Below are 17,671 nucleotides of genomic sequence, written 5' to 3'. Positions count from 1 at the left end.
GGAGGGAGGAGGTTCACCAGGTACGGTCTGGAGGAGGGAGAGAAGAGGGAGGGAGGAGGTTCACCAGGTACGGTCTGGAGGAGGGGGAGAAGAGGGAGGGAGGAGGTTCACCAGGTACGGTCTGGAGGAGGGAGAGAAGAGGGAGGGAGGAGGTTCACCAGGTACGGTCTGGAGGAGGGAGAGAAGAGGGAGGGAGGAGGTTCACCAGGTACGGTCTGGAGGAGGGAGAGAAGAGGGAGGGAGGAGGTTCACCAGGTACGGTCTGGAGGAGGGAGAGAAGAGGGAGGGAGGAGGTTCACCAGGTACGGTCTGGAGGAGGGGGAGAAGAGGGAGGGAGGGAGGAGGTTCACCAGGTACGGTCTGGAGGAGGGAGAGAAGAGGGAGGGAGGAGGTTCACCAGGTACGGTCTGGAGGAGGGAGAGAAGAGGGAGGGGAGGAGGTTCACCAGGTACGGTCTGGAGGAGGGGGAGAAGAGGGAGGGAGGAGGTTCACCAGGTACGGCCTGGAGGAGGGAGAGAAGAGGGAGGGAGGAGGTTCACCAGGTACGGTCTGGAGGAGGGAGAGAAGAGGGAGGGAGGAGGTTCACCAGGTACGGTCTGGAGGAGGGGGAGAAGAGGGAGGGAGGAGGTTCACCAGGTACGGTCTGGAGGAGGGAGAGAAGAGGGAGGGAGGAGGTTCACCAGGTACGGTCTGGAGGAGGGAGAGAAGAGGGAGGGAGGAGGTTCACCAGGTACGGTCTGGAGGAGGGAGAGAAGAGGGAGGGAGGAGGTTCACCAGGTACGGTCTGGAGGAGGGAGAGAAGAGGGAGGGAGGAGGTTCACCAGGTACGGTCTGGAGGAGGGAGAGAAGAGGGAGGGAGGAGGTTCACCAGGTACGGTCTGGAGGAGGGAGAGAAGAGGGAGGGAGGAGGTTCACCAGGTACGGTACGGAGGAGGGAGAGAAGGGGGAGGGAGGAGGTTCACCAGGTACGGTCTGGAGGAGGGGGAGAAGAGGGAGGGAGGGAGGAGGTTCACCAGGTACGGTCTGGAGGAGGGAGAGAAGAGGGAGGGAGGAGGTTCACCAGGTACGGTCTGGAGGAGGGAGAGAAGAGGGAGGGAGGAGGTTCACCAGGTACGGTCTGGAGGAGGGGGAGAAGAGGGAGGGAGGAGGTTCACCAGGTACGGTCTGGAGGAGGGAGAGAAGAGGGAGGGAGGAGGTTCACCAGGTACGGTCTGGAGGGGAGAGAAGAGGGAGGGAGGAGGTTCACCAGGTACGGTCTGGAGGAGGGAGAGAAGAGGGAGGGAGGAGGTTCACCAGGTACGGTCTGGAGGAGGGAGAGAAGAGGGAGGGAGGAGGTTCACCAGGTACGGTCTGGAGGAGGGAGAGAAGAGGGAGGGAGGAGGTGCACCAGGTACGGTCTGGAGGAGGGAGAGAAGAGGGAGGGAGGAGGGAGGACCTCACAGGACCCAACACCTCATAGTATTACCCCACAGGACCCAACACCTCATAGTATTACCTCACAGGACCCAACACCTCATAGTATTACCCCACCTCATAGTATTACCCCACCTCATAGTATTACTCCACCTCATAGTATTACCCCACAGGACCCAACACCTCATAGTATTACCCCACCTCATAGTATTACCCCACCTCATAGTATTACCCCACAGGACCCAACACCTCATAGTATTACCCCACCTCATAGTATTAACCCACAGGACCCAACACCTCATAGTATTACCCCACCTCATAGTATTACCCCACAGGACCCAACACCTCATAGTATTACCCCACCTCATAGTATTACCCCACCTCATAGTATTACCCCACCTCATAGTATTACCCCACAGGACCCAACACCTCATAGTATTACCCCACCTCATAGTATTACCCCACCTCATAGTATTACCCCACAGGACCCAACACCTCATAGTATTACCCCACCTCATAGTATTACCCCACCTCATAGTATTACCCCACCTCATAGTATTACCCCACCTCATAGTATTACCCCACAGGACCCAACACCTCATAGTATTACCCCACCTCATAGTATTACCCCACAGGACCCAACACCTCATAGTATTACCCCACCTCATAGTATTACCCCACAGGACCCAACACCTCATAGTATTACCCCACCTCATAGTATTACCCCACCTCATAGTATTACCCCACATAGTATTACCCCACCTCATAGTATTACCCCACCTCATAGTATTACCCCACCTCATAGTATTACCCCACCTGATAGTATTACCCCACCTCATAGTATTACCCCACAGGACCCAACACCTCATAGTATTACCCCACCTCATAGTATTACCCCACCTCATAGTATTACCCCACAGGACCCACACCTCATAGTATTACCCCACCTCATAGTATTACCCCACCTCATAGTATTACCCCACCTCATAGTATTACCCCACCTCATAGTATTACCCCACCTCATAGTATTACCCCACCTCATAGTATTACCCCACCTCATAGTATTACCCCACCTCATAGTATTACCCCACAGGACCCAACACCTCATAGTATTACCCCACAGGACCCAACACCTCATAGTATTACCCCACCTCATAGTATTACCCCACCTCATAGTATTACCCCACAGGACCCAACACCTCATAGTATTACCCCACCTCATAGTATTACCCCACAGGACCCAACACCTCATAGTGTTACCCCACCTCATAGTATTACCCCACCTCATAGTATTACCCCACCTCATAGTATTACCCCACAGGACCCAACACCTCATAGTATTACCCCACAGGACCCAACACCTCATAGTATTACCCCACCTCATAGTATTACCCCACCTCATAGTATTACCCCACAGGACCCAACACCTCATAGTATTACCCCACCTCATAGTATTACCCCACAGGACCCAACACCTCATAGTGTTACCCCACCTCATAGTATTACCCCACCTCATAGTATTACCCCACCTCATAGTATTACCCCACCTCATAGTATTACCCCACAGGACCCAACACCTCATAGTATTACCCCACAGGACCCAGCACCACATAGTATTACCCCACAGGACCCACACCTCATAGTATTACCCCACCTCATAGTATTACCCCACCTCATAGTATTACCCCACCTCATAGTATTACCCCACCTCATAGTATTACCCCACCTCATAGTATTACCCCACCTCATAGTATTACCCCACCTCATGGTATTACCCCACAGGACCCAACACCTCATAGTATTACCCCACCTCATAGTATTACCCCACCTCATAGTATTACCCCACCTCATAGTATTACCCCACAGGACCCACACCTCATAGTATTACCCCACAGGACCCAACACCTCATAGTATTACCCCACCTCATAGTATTACCCCACAGGACCCAACACCTCATAGTATTACCCCACAGAACCCAACACCTCATAGTATTACCCCACCTCATAGTATTACCCCACCTCATAGTATTACCCCACAGGACCCACACCTCATAGTATTACCCCACAGGACCCAACACCTCATAGTATTACCCCACCTCATAGTATTACCCCACAGGACCCAACACCTCATAGTATTACCCCACCTCATAGTATTACCCCACCTCATAGTATTACCCCACCTCATAGTATTACCCCACAGGGCCCAACACCTCATAGTATTACCCCACCTCATAGTATTACCCCCCCTCATAGTATTACCCCACCTCATAGTATTACCCCACCTCATAGTATTACCCCACAGGACCCAACACCTCATAGTATTACCCCACCTCATAGTATTACCCCACAGGACCCAACACCTCATAGTATTACCCCACCTCATAGTATTACCCCACAGGACCCAACACCTCATAGTATTACCCCACAGGACCCAACACCTCATAGTATTACCCCACAGGACCCAACACCTCATAGTATTACCCCACCTCATAGTATTACCCCACCTCATAGTATTACCCCACCTCATAGTATTACCCCACAGGACCCAACACCTCATAGTATTACCCCACAGAACCCAACACCTCATAGTATTACCCCACCTCATAGTATTACCCCACCTCATAGTATTACCCCACCTCATAGTATTACCCCACAGGACCCAACACCTCATAGTATTACCCCACAGGACCCAACACCTCATAGTATTACCCCACCTCATAGTATTACCCCACCTCATAGTATTACCCCACCTCATAGTATTACCCCACCTCATAGTATTACCCCACCTCATAGTATTACCCCACAGGACAAAATTTCTGTTGAGACCAGAGTGTATAAATCCAGTCTAAATGCTGTTTAGACCAGAGTGTATAAATCCAGTCTAAATGCTGTTGAGACCAGAGTGTATAAATCCAGTCTAAATGCTGTTTAGACCAGAGTGTATAAATCCAGTCTAAATGCTGTTTAGACCAGAGTGTATAAATCCAGTCTAAATGCTGTTTAGACCAGAGTGTATAAATCCAGTCTAAATGCTGTTTAGACCAGAGTGTATAAATCCAGTCTAAATGCTGTTTAGACCAGAGTGTATAAATCCAGTCTAAATGCTGTTTAGACCACAGTGTATAAATCCAGTCTAATTGCTGTTTAGACCAGAGTGTATAAATCCAGTCTAAATGCTGTTCAGACCAGAGTGTATAAATCCAGTCTAAATGCTGCTTAGACCAGAGTGTATAAATCCAGTCTAAATGCTGTTTAGACCAGAGTGTATAAATCCAGTCTAAATGCTGGTTAGACCAGAGTGTATAAATCCATACTTCACATTCTATAAATACATTTAAAGTATGACGTGCAGAATGCACTTGATCTCTGCGCTTACTCAGGTGTGTGTGTGTGTGTGTGTGTGTGTGTGTGTGTGTGTGTCTCCTACCTGCATTTCTGTGGTCTGACGAGGTGTGCTAGCTCAGCGAACCTCCAGAGAGCAGCCCTCAGGCTCCGAGAGGCACCGTTCTAACAGATAGATATACACACACACCATCATCATCTTCATCAACATGTCCATCATCATCATCATCAACATAAATATTACCACCCTGATATTTCCCCTCATCATCGTAACCAAAACCCCCACAGTCAATCACAAATAACATGTGTCATAATATTAGTCTTACTCTTCATCATCATCAGTTACCACATCAATCCATTGAGGATCAGTGAACAGGACTCCATAACAGCAGGACCCCATAACGACAGGACCCCATAACGACAGGACCCCATAACGACGGCACCCCATAACGACGGCACCCCATAACGACGGCACCCCATAACGACGGGACCCCATAACGACAGGACTCCATAACGACAGCACCCCATAACGACAGCACCCCATAACGACAGGACCCCATAACGACAGGACTCCATAACGACAGGACTCCATAACGACAGGACCCCATAACGACAGGACCCCATAACGACAGGACCCCATAACGACAGGACCCCATAACGACAGGACCCCATAACGATAGGACCCCATAACAACAACATCATCTACAAACCGATCGGCACCTTTTTAATTTCTTTGTAGAGCTCCAGCTGAAGTCTGGGCAGGTTGGAGTCCATCAGCGCCTGATAGATGGAGACAGAGAGACATAACTACAACCTGACAGAAATAGATAGAGAGAACGAGTCAGAGAGAGAGAACGAGAGAGAGAGAACGAGAGAGAGAGAACGAGAGAGAGAGAACGAGTCAGAGAGAGAGAACTAGATAGAGAGAACAAGAGCGAACTAGCTAGAGAACGAGAGAGAACTAGCTAGAGAGAACGAGAGAGAGAGAACGAGTCAGAGAGAGAGAACTAGATAGAGAGAACAAGAGCGAACTAGCTAGAGAACGAGAGAGAACTAGCTAGAGAGAACGAGAGAGAGAGAACGAGTCAGAGAGAGAGAACTAGATAGAGAGAACAAGAGCGAACTAGCTAGAGAACGAGAGAGAACTAGCTAGAGAGAACGAGAGAGAACTAGATAGAGAGAACGAGAGAGAACTAGATAGAGAGAACGAGAGAGAACGAGAGAAAGAACTAGATAGAGAGAAAGAAAACTAGATAGAGAGAACGAGAGAGAACTAGACAGAGAGAATGAGAGAAAGAACTAGATAGAGAGAAAGAGAACTAGGCAGAGAGAAAGATAGAGAACTTGATAGAGAGAACTAGATAGAGAGAAAGATATAGAGAACGAGATGGAGAGAACGAGAGAATACGAGAGAGAACTAGCTAGAGAACGAGAGAAAGAACTAGATAGAGAGAAAGAGAACTAGATAGAGAGAACGAGAGAAAGAACTAGATAGAGAGAAAGAGAACTAGATAGAGAGAACGAGAGAAAGAACTAGATAGAGAGAAAGAGAACTAGATAGAGAGAATGAGAGAACGAGAGAGAACGAGAGAGAACTAGATAGAGAGAAAGAGAGTCATAACATATAGGTCTGAGGAGAGCAGAAGATGGGGTCCTCACTCACTTTGATGATTTTGTTCAGGCACTCGTCTGCCACCATCCTGACGTCCGACTCTCTGTCGTCGCTGCACAGCAAGAACATCTCCATGGCGATGCCCAGAAGCTTCTGGAACTCCGGAGAGGTTCTAATCCCACAGCCATAGAGACAAGAGAGGAACTGTCATTAAACACACACCTCATTCTGACACCCCCTCACACACACCTCATTCTGATACCCCCCCTCCACACACCTCATTCTGATACCCCCCCCTCCACACACCTCATTCTGACACCCCCCCTCCACACACCTCATTCTGACCCCCCCCTCCACACACCTCATTCTGATATCCCCCTCCACACACCTCATTCTGATACCCCCCTCCACACACCTCATTCTGATACCCCCTCCAAACACCTTATTCTGATACCCCCCTCCACACACCTCATTCTGATATCCCCCCTCCACACACCTCATTCTGATATCCCCCCCTCCACACACCTCATTCTGATATCCCCCTCCTCCACACACCTCATTCTGATATCCCCCCTCACACACCTCATTCTGATACCCCCCTCACACACCTCATTCTGATACCCCCCTCCACACACCTCATTCTGATATCCCCCCTCCACACACCTCATTCTGATACCCCCTCACACACCTCATTCTGATACCCCCTCCACACACCTCATTCTGACCCCTCCTCCACACACCTCATTCTGATATCCCCCTCCACACCTCATTCTGATACCCCCTCCACACACCTCATTCTGATACCCCCCCCTCCACACACCTCATTCTGATACCCCCCCCTCCACACACCTCATTCTGATATCCCCCTCCACACACCTCATTCTGATACCCCCCCCCCCTCCACACACCTCATTCTGATACCCCCTCCACACACCTCATTCTGATACCCCCCCTCCATACACCTCATTCTGATACCCCCCCTCCACACACCTCATTCTGATACCCCCCCTCCACACACCTCATTCTGATATCCCCCCTCCACACACCGCATTCTGACCCCCCTCCACACACCTCATTCTGATATCCCCCTCCACACCTCATTCTGATACCCCCCTCCACACACCTCATTCTGATACCCCCTCACACACCTCATTCTGATACCCCCTCCACACACCTCATTCTGATATCCCCCCTCCACACACCTCATTCTGATACCCCCTCACACACCTCATTCTGATACCCCCCCTCCACACACCTCATTCTGACCCCTCCTCCACACACCTCATTCTGATATCCCCCCTCCACACCTCATTCTGATACCCCCCCTCCACACACCTCATTCTGATACCCCCCCTCCACACACCTCATTCTGATACCCCCCCTCCACACACCTCATTCTGATACCCCCCCCCTCCACACACCTCATTCTGATACCCCCCCCTCCACACACCTCATTCTGATACCCCCCTCCACACACCTCATTCTGATACCCCCCTCCACACACCTCATTCTGATACCCCCCTCCACACACCCCATTCTGATACCCCCCTCCATACTGAAATCACTGACGATACTGGTCTACAGCCAATATGATATATGTGGTTTCAGAAGCAGAGCCAACAGAACTATACTGGTCTACAAGTCTACAGCCAATATGGTATACGTACAGGGATGAGCACCTCTCAGTACCGTACAGGGATGAGCACCTCTCAGTACCGCACAGGGATGAGCACCTCTCAGTACCGCACAGGGATGAGCACCTCTCAGTACCGCACAGGGATGAGCACCTCTCAGTACCGCACAGGGATGAGCACCTCTCAGTACCGCACAGGGATGAGCACCTCTCAGTACCGCACAGGGATGAGCACCTCTCAGTACCGCACAGGGATGAGCACCGTACAGGGATGAGCACCTCTCAGTACCGTACAGGGATGAGCACCTCTCAGTACCGTACAGGGATGAGCACCTCTCAGTACCGTACAGGGATGAGCACCTCTTTAAAAAGGCCATTCCATATATATCTAGAGCTGAGTCATGAGAGAAACTGGCCATCGATCACCATTCCATATATATCTAGAGCTGAGCCATGAGAGAAACTGGCCATCTATCACCATTCCATATATATCTAGAGCTGAGCCATGAGAGAAACTGGCCATCTATCACCATTCCATATATATCTAGAGCTGAGCCATGAGAGAAACTGGCCATCGATCACCATTCCATATATATCTAGAGCTGAGCCATGAGAGAAACTGGCCATCTATCACCATTCCATATATATCTAGAGCTGAGCCATGAGAGAAACTGGCCTTCTATCACCATTCCATATATATCTAGAGCTGAGCCATGAGAGAAACTGGCCATCGATCACCATTCCATATATATCTAGAGCTGAGCCATGACAGAAACTGGCCATCGATCACCATTCCATATATATCTAGAGCTGAGCCATGAGAGAAACTGGCCATCTATCACCATTCCATATATATCTAGAGCTGAGCCATGAGAGAAACTGGCCTTCTATCACCATTCCATATATATCTAGAGCTGAGCCATGAGAGAAACTGGCCATCGATCACCATTCCATATATATCTAGAGCTGAGCCATGACAGAAACTGGCCATCTATCACCATTCCATATATATCTAGAGCTGAGCCATGAGAGAAACTGGCCATCTATCACCATTCCATATATATCTAGAGCTGAGCCATGAGAGAAACTGGCCATCGATCACCATTCCATTAATATCTAGAGCTGAGCCATGAGAGAAACTGGCCATTATCACTGTTCCATATATATCTAGAGCTGAGCCATGAGAGAAACTGGCCATCTATCACCATTCCATATATATCTAGAGCTGAGCCATGAGAGAAACTGGCCATCTATCACCATTCCATATATATCTAGAGCTGAGCCATGAGAGAAACTGGCCATCTATCACCATTCCATATATATCTAGAGCTGAGCCATGGCAGAAACTGGCCATCGATCACCATTCCATATATATCTAGAGCTGAGCCATGAGAGAAACTGGCCATCTATCACCATTCCATATATATCTAGAGTTGAGCCATGAGAGAAACTGGCCATCGATCACCATTCCATATATATCTAGAGCTGAGCCATGAGAGAAACTGGCCATCGATCACCATTCCATATATATCTAGAGCTGAGCCATGAGAGAAACTGGCCATCTATCACCATTCCATATATATCTAGAGCTGAGCCATGAGAGAAACTGGCCATCAATCACCATTCCATATATATCTAGAGCTGAGCCATGAGAGAAACTGGCCATCTATCACCATTCCATATATATCTAGAGCTGAGCCATGAGAGAAACTGGCCATCTATCACCATTCCATATATATCTAGAGCTGAGCCATGAGAGAAACTGGCCATCAATCACCATTCCATATATATCTAGAGCTGAGCCATGAGAGAAACTGGCCATCAATCACCATTCCATATATATCTAGAGCTGAGCCATGAGAGAAACTGGCCATCTATCACCATTCCATATATATCTAGAGCTGAGCCATGAGAGAAACTGGCCATCTATCACCATTCCATATATATCTAGAGCTGAGCCATGAGAGAAACTGGCCATCTATCACCATTCCATATATATCTAGAGTTGAGCCATGAGAGAAACTGGCCATCGATCACCATTCCATATATATCTAGAGTTGAGCCATGAGAGAAACTGGCCATCTATCACCATTCCATATATATCTAGAGCTGAGCCATGACAGAAACTGGCCATCTATCACCATTCCATATATATCTAGAGCTGAGCCATGAGAGAAACTGGCCATCGATCACCATTCCATATATATCTAGAGCTGAGCCATGAGAGAAACTGGCCATCGATCACCATTCCATATATATCTAGAGCTGAGCCATGAGAGAAACTGGCCATCTATCACCATTCCATATATATCTAGAGCTGAGCCATGAGAGAAACTGGCCATCGATCACCATTCCATATATATCTAGAGCTGAGCCATGACAGAAACTGGCCATCGATCACCCCACTATCAGTTAGGGGCGGGACAATGTTTCCCCCATGAATATCTAGCACAACTTTTCACCCCCAGTCTCAAAAGGGAATGGTTCAGACCATGTGGAAGTTTTGATGACTCTGAACGAGCTTCTGTTGTTGTCCCGCATCGACCATGCAGTGAGGTAGCAACATCCTCTATATCTAAAAATGACCACATATACTGACTGTTTCAAGCTAAACTGATGGTGAATCTGAACAATCCAAATACAATATAATCTATCCCTGATCAACATATAACCTTAAATATAATGTATCCCTGATCAACATATAACCTTAAATATAATGTATCCTAAACCCTGATCAACATATAACCATAAATATACTGTATCCTAAACCCTGATCAACATATAACCAAAAATATACTGTATCCTAAACCCTGATCAGCATATAACCTTAAATATAATGTATCCCTGATCAACATATAACCATAAATATACTGTATCCTAAACCCTGATCAACATATAACCATAAATATACTGTATCCTAAACCCTGATCAGCATATAACCTTAAATATAATGTATCCCTGATCAACATATAACCATAAATATACTGTATCCTAAACCCTGATCAACATATAACCATAAATATACTGTATCTAAACCCTGATCAACATATAACCATAAATATACTGTATCCTAAACCCTGATCAACATAACCATAAATATACTGTATCCTAAACCCTGATCAACATATAACCATAAATATAATATATCCCTGATCAACATATAACCATAAATATACTGTGTCCCTGATCAACATATAACCATAAATATATTGTATCCTAAACCCTGATCAACATGTAACCATAAATATACTGTATCCTAAACCCTGATCAACATAACCATAAATATACTGTATCCTAAACCCTGATCAACATATAACCATAAATATAATATATCCCTGATCAACATATAACCATAAATATACTGTGTCCCTGATCAACATATAACCATAAATATATTCTATCCTAAACCCTGATCAACATGTAACCATAAATATATTGTATCCTAAACCCTGATCAACATATAACCATAAATATACTGTATCCTAAACCCTGATCAACATAACCATAAATATATTGTATCCTAAACCCTGATCAACATATAACCATAAATATAATCTATCCCTGATCAACATATAACCATAAATATACTGTATCCTAAACCCTGATCAACATATAACCATAAATATACTGTATCCTAAACCCTGATCAACATAATGTATCCCTGATTAACATATAACCGGTAAAGCTGATCCCAGATCAGTGGTGGCAAGCAGTCTTACCTCAGAGACTGGGCTATGATGTTCTCACATATGGTCAGGCAGTGGGCCACTCTGTCCTTTTTGGTGGTGGCCAGCTCTTTCTTCCTACAGAGAGGGAGAGGGGGAGAGAAAGAGCAATAGTGTGTGTGTGTGTGTGTGTGTGTGTGTGTGTGTGTGTGTGTGTGTGTGTGTGTGTGTGTGTGTGTGTGTGTGTGTGTGTGTGTGTGTGTGTGTGTGTGTGTGTGTGTGTGTGTGTGTGTGTGTGAGAGAAATCAGGTAACAAAGGGTTAATTAAAAGCACATGCAAGAAAAAAGAAGACAGACTGGTAGCATTACCTTGCCTAACGAAGTGGAACAACAATGGAGAATGTGTGTGTGTGTGTGTGATGCCAGTCTATTGCTAAAGGTAAGACTGATTACAAGGTCACTGTACATGCCTGTACAACCTACATTGAGACTGTTAAATGGTTCATTAAATTGTTAACTAATAGCTAGCCGGACTATCTGCATTGACTCATCACGTACGCTGCTGCTGCTGCTGCTACTGTTAATTATCTACCCTGTTGCCTGGTCACTTTATCTGCACCTGTATATCTACAGAGCTTTCAGGAAGACTTTACACCCCTTGACTTTCATCCACCTTTTGTTTGTTACAGCCTGAATTTAGAACGATTTCAACTGCGATTTGATTGTGTCACTGTCCTACACACAATAATCCATCATGTCAAAGTGGAATTATGTTTAAGACTTTTTTTTAATTTATTTTTTTACAAATGAATTCAAATTCAAAGCTGAAATGTCTTGAGTCAATATGTATTCCCACCCCTTTGTTATGTTGATGTCTAAATAAGTTCAGGAGTAAAAATGTGCTTAACAAGTCACATAAGTTACCTGGACTCGCTCTGTGTGCAATAATGGTGTTGAACATGATTTTTGAATGACAACCTCGTCTCTGTACTCCAACACATACAATTATCTGTAAGGTCCATCAGTCGAACAGTGAATTTCAAACACAGTTTCAACTACAAAGACCAGGGAGGTTTTCCATGGAGGTTTTCCAGTGCTCAGAGGGAAATTCAAAAAGAAGGCGCCTACTGGTAGAAAATTTACCTTTGAACATGGTGAAGATGTTCATTACACTTTGGATGGTGTATCAATACACCCAGTCACTACAAAGACACAGTCACTACAGTCAGTCGCTACTAACTCAGTTGCCGGAGAGGAAGGAAACCGCTCAGAGATTTCACCACGAGGCCAATGGGGACTGTAAAATAGTTACAGAGTTTAATGGCTGTGATAGGAGAAAACTGAGGATGGATCAACAACAATGTAGTTACGCCACAATATACTAACCTAAGTGACAGAGGGAAAAGAAGGAAGCTTGTACAGAATTTAAATATTCCAAATAATGTATCCTGTTTGCAACATGGCACTAAAGTAAAACTGGAAACAAATGTGGCAAAGCAATTACATTTATGTCCTGAATACAATACATTATGTTTGGAGCAAATCCAACTACACTGAGTACCACTCTTCATATTTTCAAGCATGGTGATGGCTGACTCATGTTATGGGTATGCTTGTCATTGACTAGGGAGTTTCTTTTAGGATAAAAATACATGGAATAGAGCGAAGCACAGGCAAGAATCCTAGAGGAAAACCTGGTTCAGTTTGCTTTCAGCAGGACAATGACCTTGCTTACCAAGAAGACGTTGAATGGTCCTGAGTGGCCGAGTTACAGTTGACCTAAAAATCAGCTTCAAAATCTATGTCAAGACTTGAAAATAGCTGTCTAGCAATGATCAACAACCAATTTGACAAAGCGTGAAATGCATTTCTTAACAATAATGTGCACATAAATGTACAATCCAGGTGTGAAAATCTCTTAGAGACCCACAGCTGTAATGGCTGCCAAAATGTGATTCAAACATCTCAGGGGGTCTTTCATTTATTTTTCACAGAAAATGTTCAAATTCTCTTCCACTTTGACATTAAAATACTTATGTGTGGATTGTTGTCAAAAAAATATAATTGAATATGGTTTTTAATCTCACTTTGTAACACAACAAAACGTGGAAAAAGTCAAGGGGTGTGAATACTTTCTCAAGGCTCTGCATTCCTCCTGTTAGTATCTCTCTATTTTCTTTCCCTCTGCATTGTTGGGAAGGGCCGGTCAGTAAGCATGTCACTGTTAGTCTACACCTGTTGTTTACCAAGCATGTGACAAACAGATATGTCATTATGTTGATTTGATAAAAGACATATTGAAATCAATTATACATATAATTATAATATAATGTATATTAGACAACAAGCAACGAATGATTGTGGGGGGTGGGAAACTAAATCAGTCAATCTGCACAATGTATATGAGAGAAGAGAAATTAAACTTGATTTGATATTTTATTTTCAAGATTTTACTTTAGTGAAATGATATCGTAATATTTAGTGCACCTTGGCATTTGTTTACAAGCGCCAGCTATCAAATAGACGTGGGGTGTAAAACTGTGTGTTGCTGTGTGTGTTGTGACAGGGTCGCCTGGACTGCACGGTGACAGCTAGCTAGCTATAAGGTTAGCATCGCTAACTCGCAATAACCTGCGAATAGCTTCGCTAGCTAGCTAACCAGCCAACTACCGTGTATGTAATGTAAGCTTAACTCATCGCTAGCAGTTTCTCAACACAATGACCATAAACAAACACGGACGTACTGTTTTTGAGCCGTCTCCTCGGCCGTCGGCGGTCCCTGTTGTTGTTGGAAGGACTTGAGAGATTCAAAGGCCTTCATTAATTTATCCATGGTGGCCATTTTTTTTACCAGCAGTGGTTAGCTTAGCTGTGGATAATATTGACAAAATTGTCGTTAAGTGTCAGTTAGCTACCAATCGGAATCAACCAGGGGGGAGCAAAAAACAAAAAAAACACGCGCCGGGAAGCGAACCGTCCGTAGTACGACGAGCGTATGAACACTACTCGCGACTACTTACTGCCGCCTCTCCGACTTCACTTATCGACGCAAGAAAATCCTTTATTTCTTTACAATAGCCTTGGTAAATGAATAGGACGCTGGTTGATGTAGCCACTACCATCCATACTCAAAGCCATCTTCAATGCGCCCGGACAGAATCACAAGGAAGTGGGAGCTCCTGTGACAGTTGGTGGGGAAGGGTTGGGCCAACGCTGCACCGGTAGCCAATCAGAGGAAGAGCGGGCACCAATAAGGAAGAGGCTCGGGCCGTCGTCAGCCGTGATTGGGTGGAGGCACCAATAAGGACGAGGCTCGGACCGTCGTCAGTTGTGATTGGGTGGAGGCACCAATAAGGACGAGGCTCGGGCCGTTGTCAGCCGTGATTGGGTGGATGGGGAACGGATTTTTTTTTTTTTGAGCGTCACGAGTGCTGAAATCCTGCACGACGAGGCGATATTCCGTGATATCAGAACGGTATATCATCTGCACCGTTTGCGTTCTATGCCTTTCAACTGTAATCCCGACTGTTGAGTCGGGGGAAAAAAAGGAAGTTTCCTTCCAAGTGAGCGCTCTTGGCAGAATCATGTGATTAGGGCGTGTGTCTGCTCTGGGGAGATGTGGATGAGGTAGTGCGTATTGAAAACATTAGCCCCTGCAGTCACATTGCAGTGTATTTCAGCACGCGCACTTATTAGTGTGATATCAACATTTCAATAGAACAGGTAGAATAGAAAAATGTACCAATCAAAATTAAATAAAAGTGTTTTCTTCCAATGACTGTCTCACACACCCAGAAATGTAGTACCTGTAGGAAACGACAACACTCAATCACTATCTGACATGTAGGATACAACTGTATATGTGCTTTCTTTCTGTCCCAAATGGCAGTCTATTCCCCGTGTAGTGCACCACTTTTGACAAGGATCCATAGCACTCTGGTCAAAAGTAGTACACTACAGTATGGAGGGGTGGAGGCTTTATCCTGCTTTAATGTTGGATTATATCTGGGACACCTCCTTTATCCTGCTTTACTGTTGGGTTCAGTTTGGGACACCTCCTTTATCCTGCTTTACTGTTGGGTTCAGTTTGGGACACCTCCTTTATCCTGCTTTACTGTTGGGTTCCATTTGGGACACCTCCTTTATCCTGCTTTACTGTTGGGTTATCCCTGGGACACCTCCTTTATCCTGCTTTACTGTTGGGTTCAGTTTGGGACACCTCCTTTATCCTGCTTTACTGTTGGGTTCTACCTGGGACACCTCCTTTATCCTGCTTTACTGTTGGGTTCAGTTAGGGACACCTCCTTTATCCTGCTTTACTGTTGGGTATTATCTGGGACACCTGCTTTATCCTGCTTTACTGTTGGGTTCAGTTTGGGACACCTCCTTTATCCTGTTTTACTATTGGGTTCAGTTTGGGACACCTTCTTTATCCTGCTTTACTGTTGGGTTCAGTTAGGGACACCTCCTTTATCCTGTTTTACTGTTGGGTTCAGTTAGGGACCTCCTGTATCCTGCTTTACTGTTGGGTTCAGTTAGGGACACCTCCTTTATCCTGCTTTACTGTTGGGTTCTACCTGGGACACCTCCTTTATCCTGCTTTACTGTTGGGTTCCATCTGGGACACCTCCTTTATCCTGCTTTACTGTTGGGTTCAGTTAGGGACCTCCTGTATCCTGCTTTACTGTTGGGTTCAGTTAGGGACACCTCCTTTATCCTGCTTTACTGTTGGGTTATATCTGGGACACCTCCTTTATCCTGCTTTACTGTTGGGTTCTACCTGGGACACATCCTTTATCCTGCTTTAATGTTGGGTTCTACCTGGGACACCTCCTTTATCCTGCTTTACTGTTGGGTTCTACCTGGGACACCTCCATTATCCTGTTTTCTGTTGAGTGCCATCTGGGACACCTGCTTTATCCTGCTTTACTGTTGGGTTCAGTTAGGGACACCTCCTTTATCCTGCTTTACTGTTGGGTTCAGTTCGGGACACCTCCTTTATCCTGTTTTACTGTTGGGTTCAGTTCGGGACACCTCCTTTATCCTGCTTTACTGTTGGGTTCAGTTCGGGACACCTCCTTTATCCTGTTTTACTGTTGGGTTCAGTTCGGGACACCTCCTTTATCCTGTTTTACTGTTGGGTTCAGTTTGGGACACCTCCTTTATCCTGCTTTACTGTTGGGTTCTATCTGGGACACCTCCTTTATCCTTCTGTACTGTTGGGTTATACATGGGACACCTCCTTTATCCTGCTTTACTGTTGGGTTCCATTTGGGACACCTCCTTTATCCTGCTTTACTGTTGGGTTCTACCTGGGACACCTGCTTTATCCTGCTTTACTGTTGGGTTCAGTTTGGGACACCTCCTTTATCCTGCTTTACTGTTGGGTTCCATCTGGGACACCTCCTTTATCCTGCTTTACTGTTGGGTTATACCTGGGACACCTCCTTTATCCTGCTTTAATGTTGGGTTCCATTTGGGACACCTCCTTTATCCTGCTTTACTGTTGGGTTCAGTTTGGGACACCTCCTTTATCCTGCTTTACTGTTGGGTTCAGTTTGGGACACCTCCTTTATCCTGCTTTACTGTTGGGTTCAGTTTGGGACACCTCCTTTATCCTGCTTTACTGTTGGGTTCAGTTTGGGACACCTCCTTTATCCTGCTTTACTGTTGGGTTCTACCTGGGACACCTGCTTTATCCTGCTTTACTGTTGGGTATTATCTGGGACACCTCCTTTATCCTGCTTTACTGTTGGGTTATACATGGGACACCTCCTTTATCCTGCTTTACTGTTGGGTTCTACCTGGGACACCTCCTTTATCCTGCTTTACTGTTGGGTTCCATTTGGGACACCTCCTTTATCCTGCTTTACTGTTGGGTTCTACATGGGACACCTCCTTTATCCTGCTTTACTGTTGGGTTCTACCTGGGACACCTCCTTTATCCTGCTTTACTGTTGGGTTCTACCTGGGACACCTCCTTTATCCTGCTTTACTGTTGGGTTC

At 45.9% G+C, this 17,671-nt stretch overlaps 1 protein-coding gene across 1 annotated transcript in view; it reads right to left on the bottom strand.

The window, feature by feature from the left end:
- LOC135507192 (huntingtin-like) overlaps positions 1–14,833 on the bottom strand; it is a 190,479-nt gene extending 175,646 nt beyond the window's left edge. The window contains exons 1-5 of the mRNA XM_064926780.1: positions 14,410–14,833; positions 11,720–11,803; positions 6,419–6,539; positions 5,476–5,535; positions 4,841–4,920 (exon numbers count right to left, since the gene is read on the bottom strand). Of these exons, the coding sequence (XP_064782852.1) occupies positions 4,841–4,920; positions 5,476–5,535; positions 6,419–6,539; positions 11,720–11,803; positions 14,410–14,507 (443 nt within the window). The 5' untranslated portion in view covers positions 14,508–14,833. The remainder of the gene's footprint in view (positions 1–4,840; positions 4,921–5,475; positions 5,536–6,418; positions 6,540–11,719; positions 11,804–14,409) is intronic.
- Positions 14,834–17,671: the final 2,838 nt, after the last annotated feature.

This window comes from Oncorhynchus masou, chromosome 20 (assembly GCF_036934945.1).
Source record: "Oncorhynchus masou masou isolate Uvic2021 chromosome 20, UVic_Omas_1.1, whole genome shotgun sequence".
Taxonomy (NCBI): domain Eukaryota; kingdom Metazoa; phylum Chordata; class Actinopteri; order Salmoniformes; family Salmonidae; genus Oncorhynchus; species Oncorhynchus masou.
Note: the sequence above shows the minus strand (reverse complement) of the source record. Positions and strands in the feature narration are given on the sequence as shown.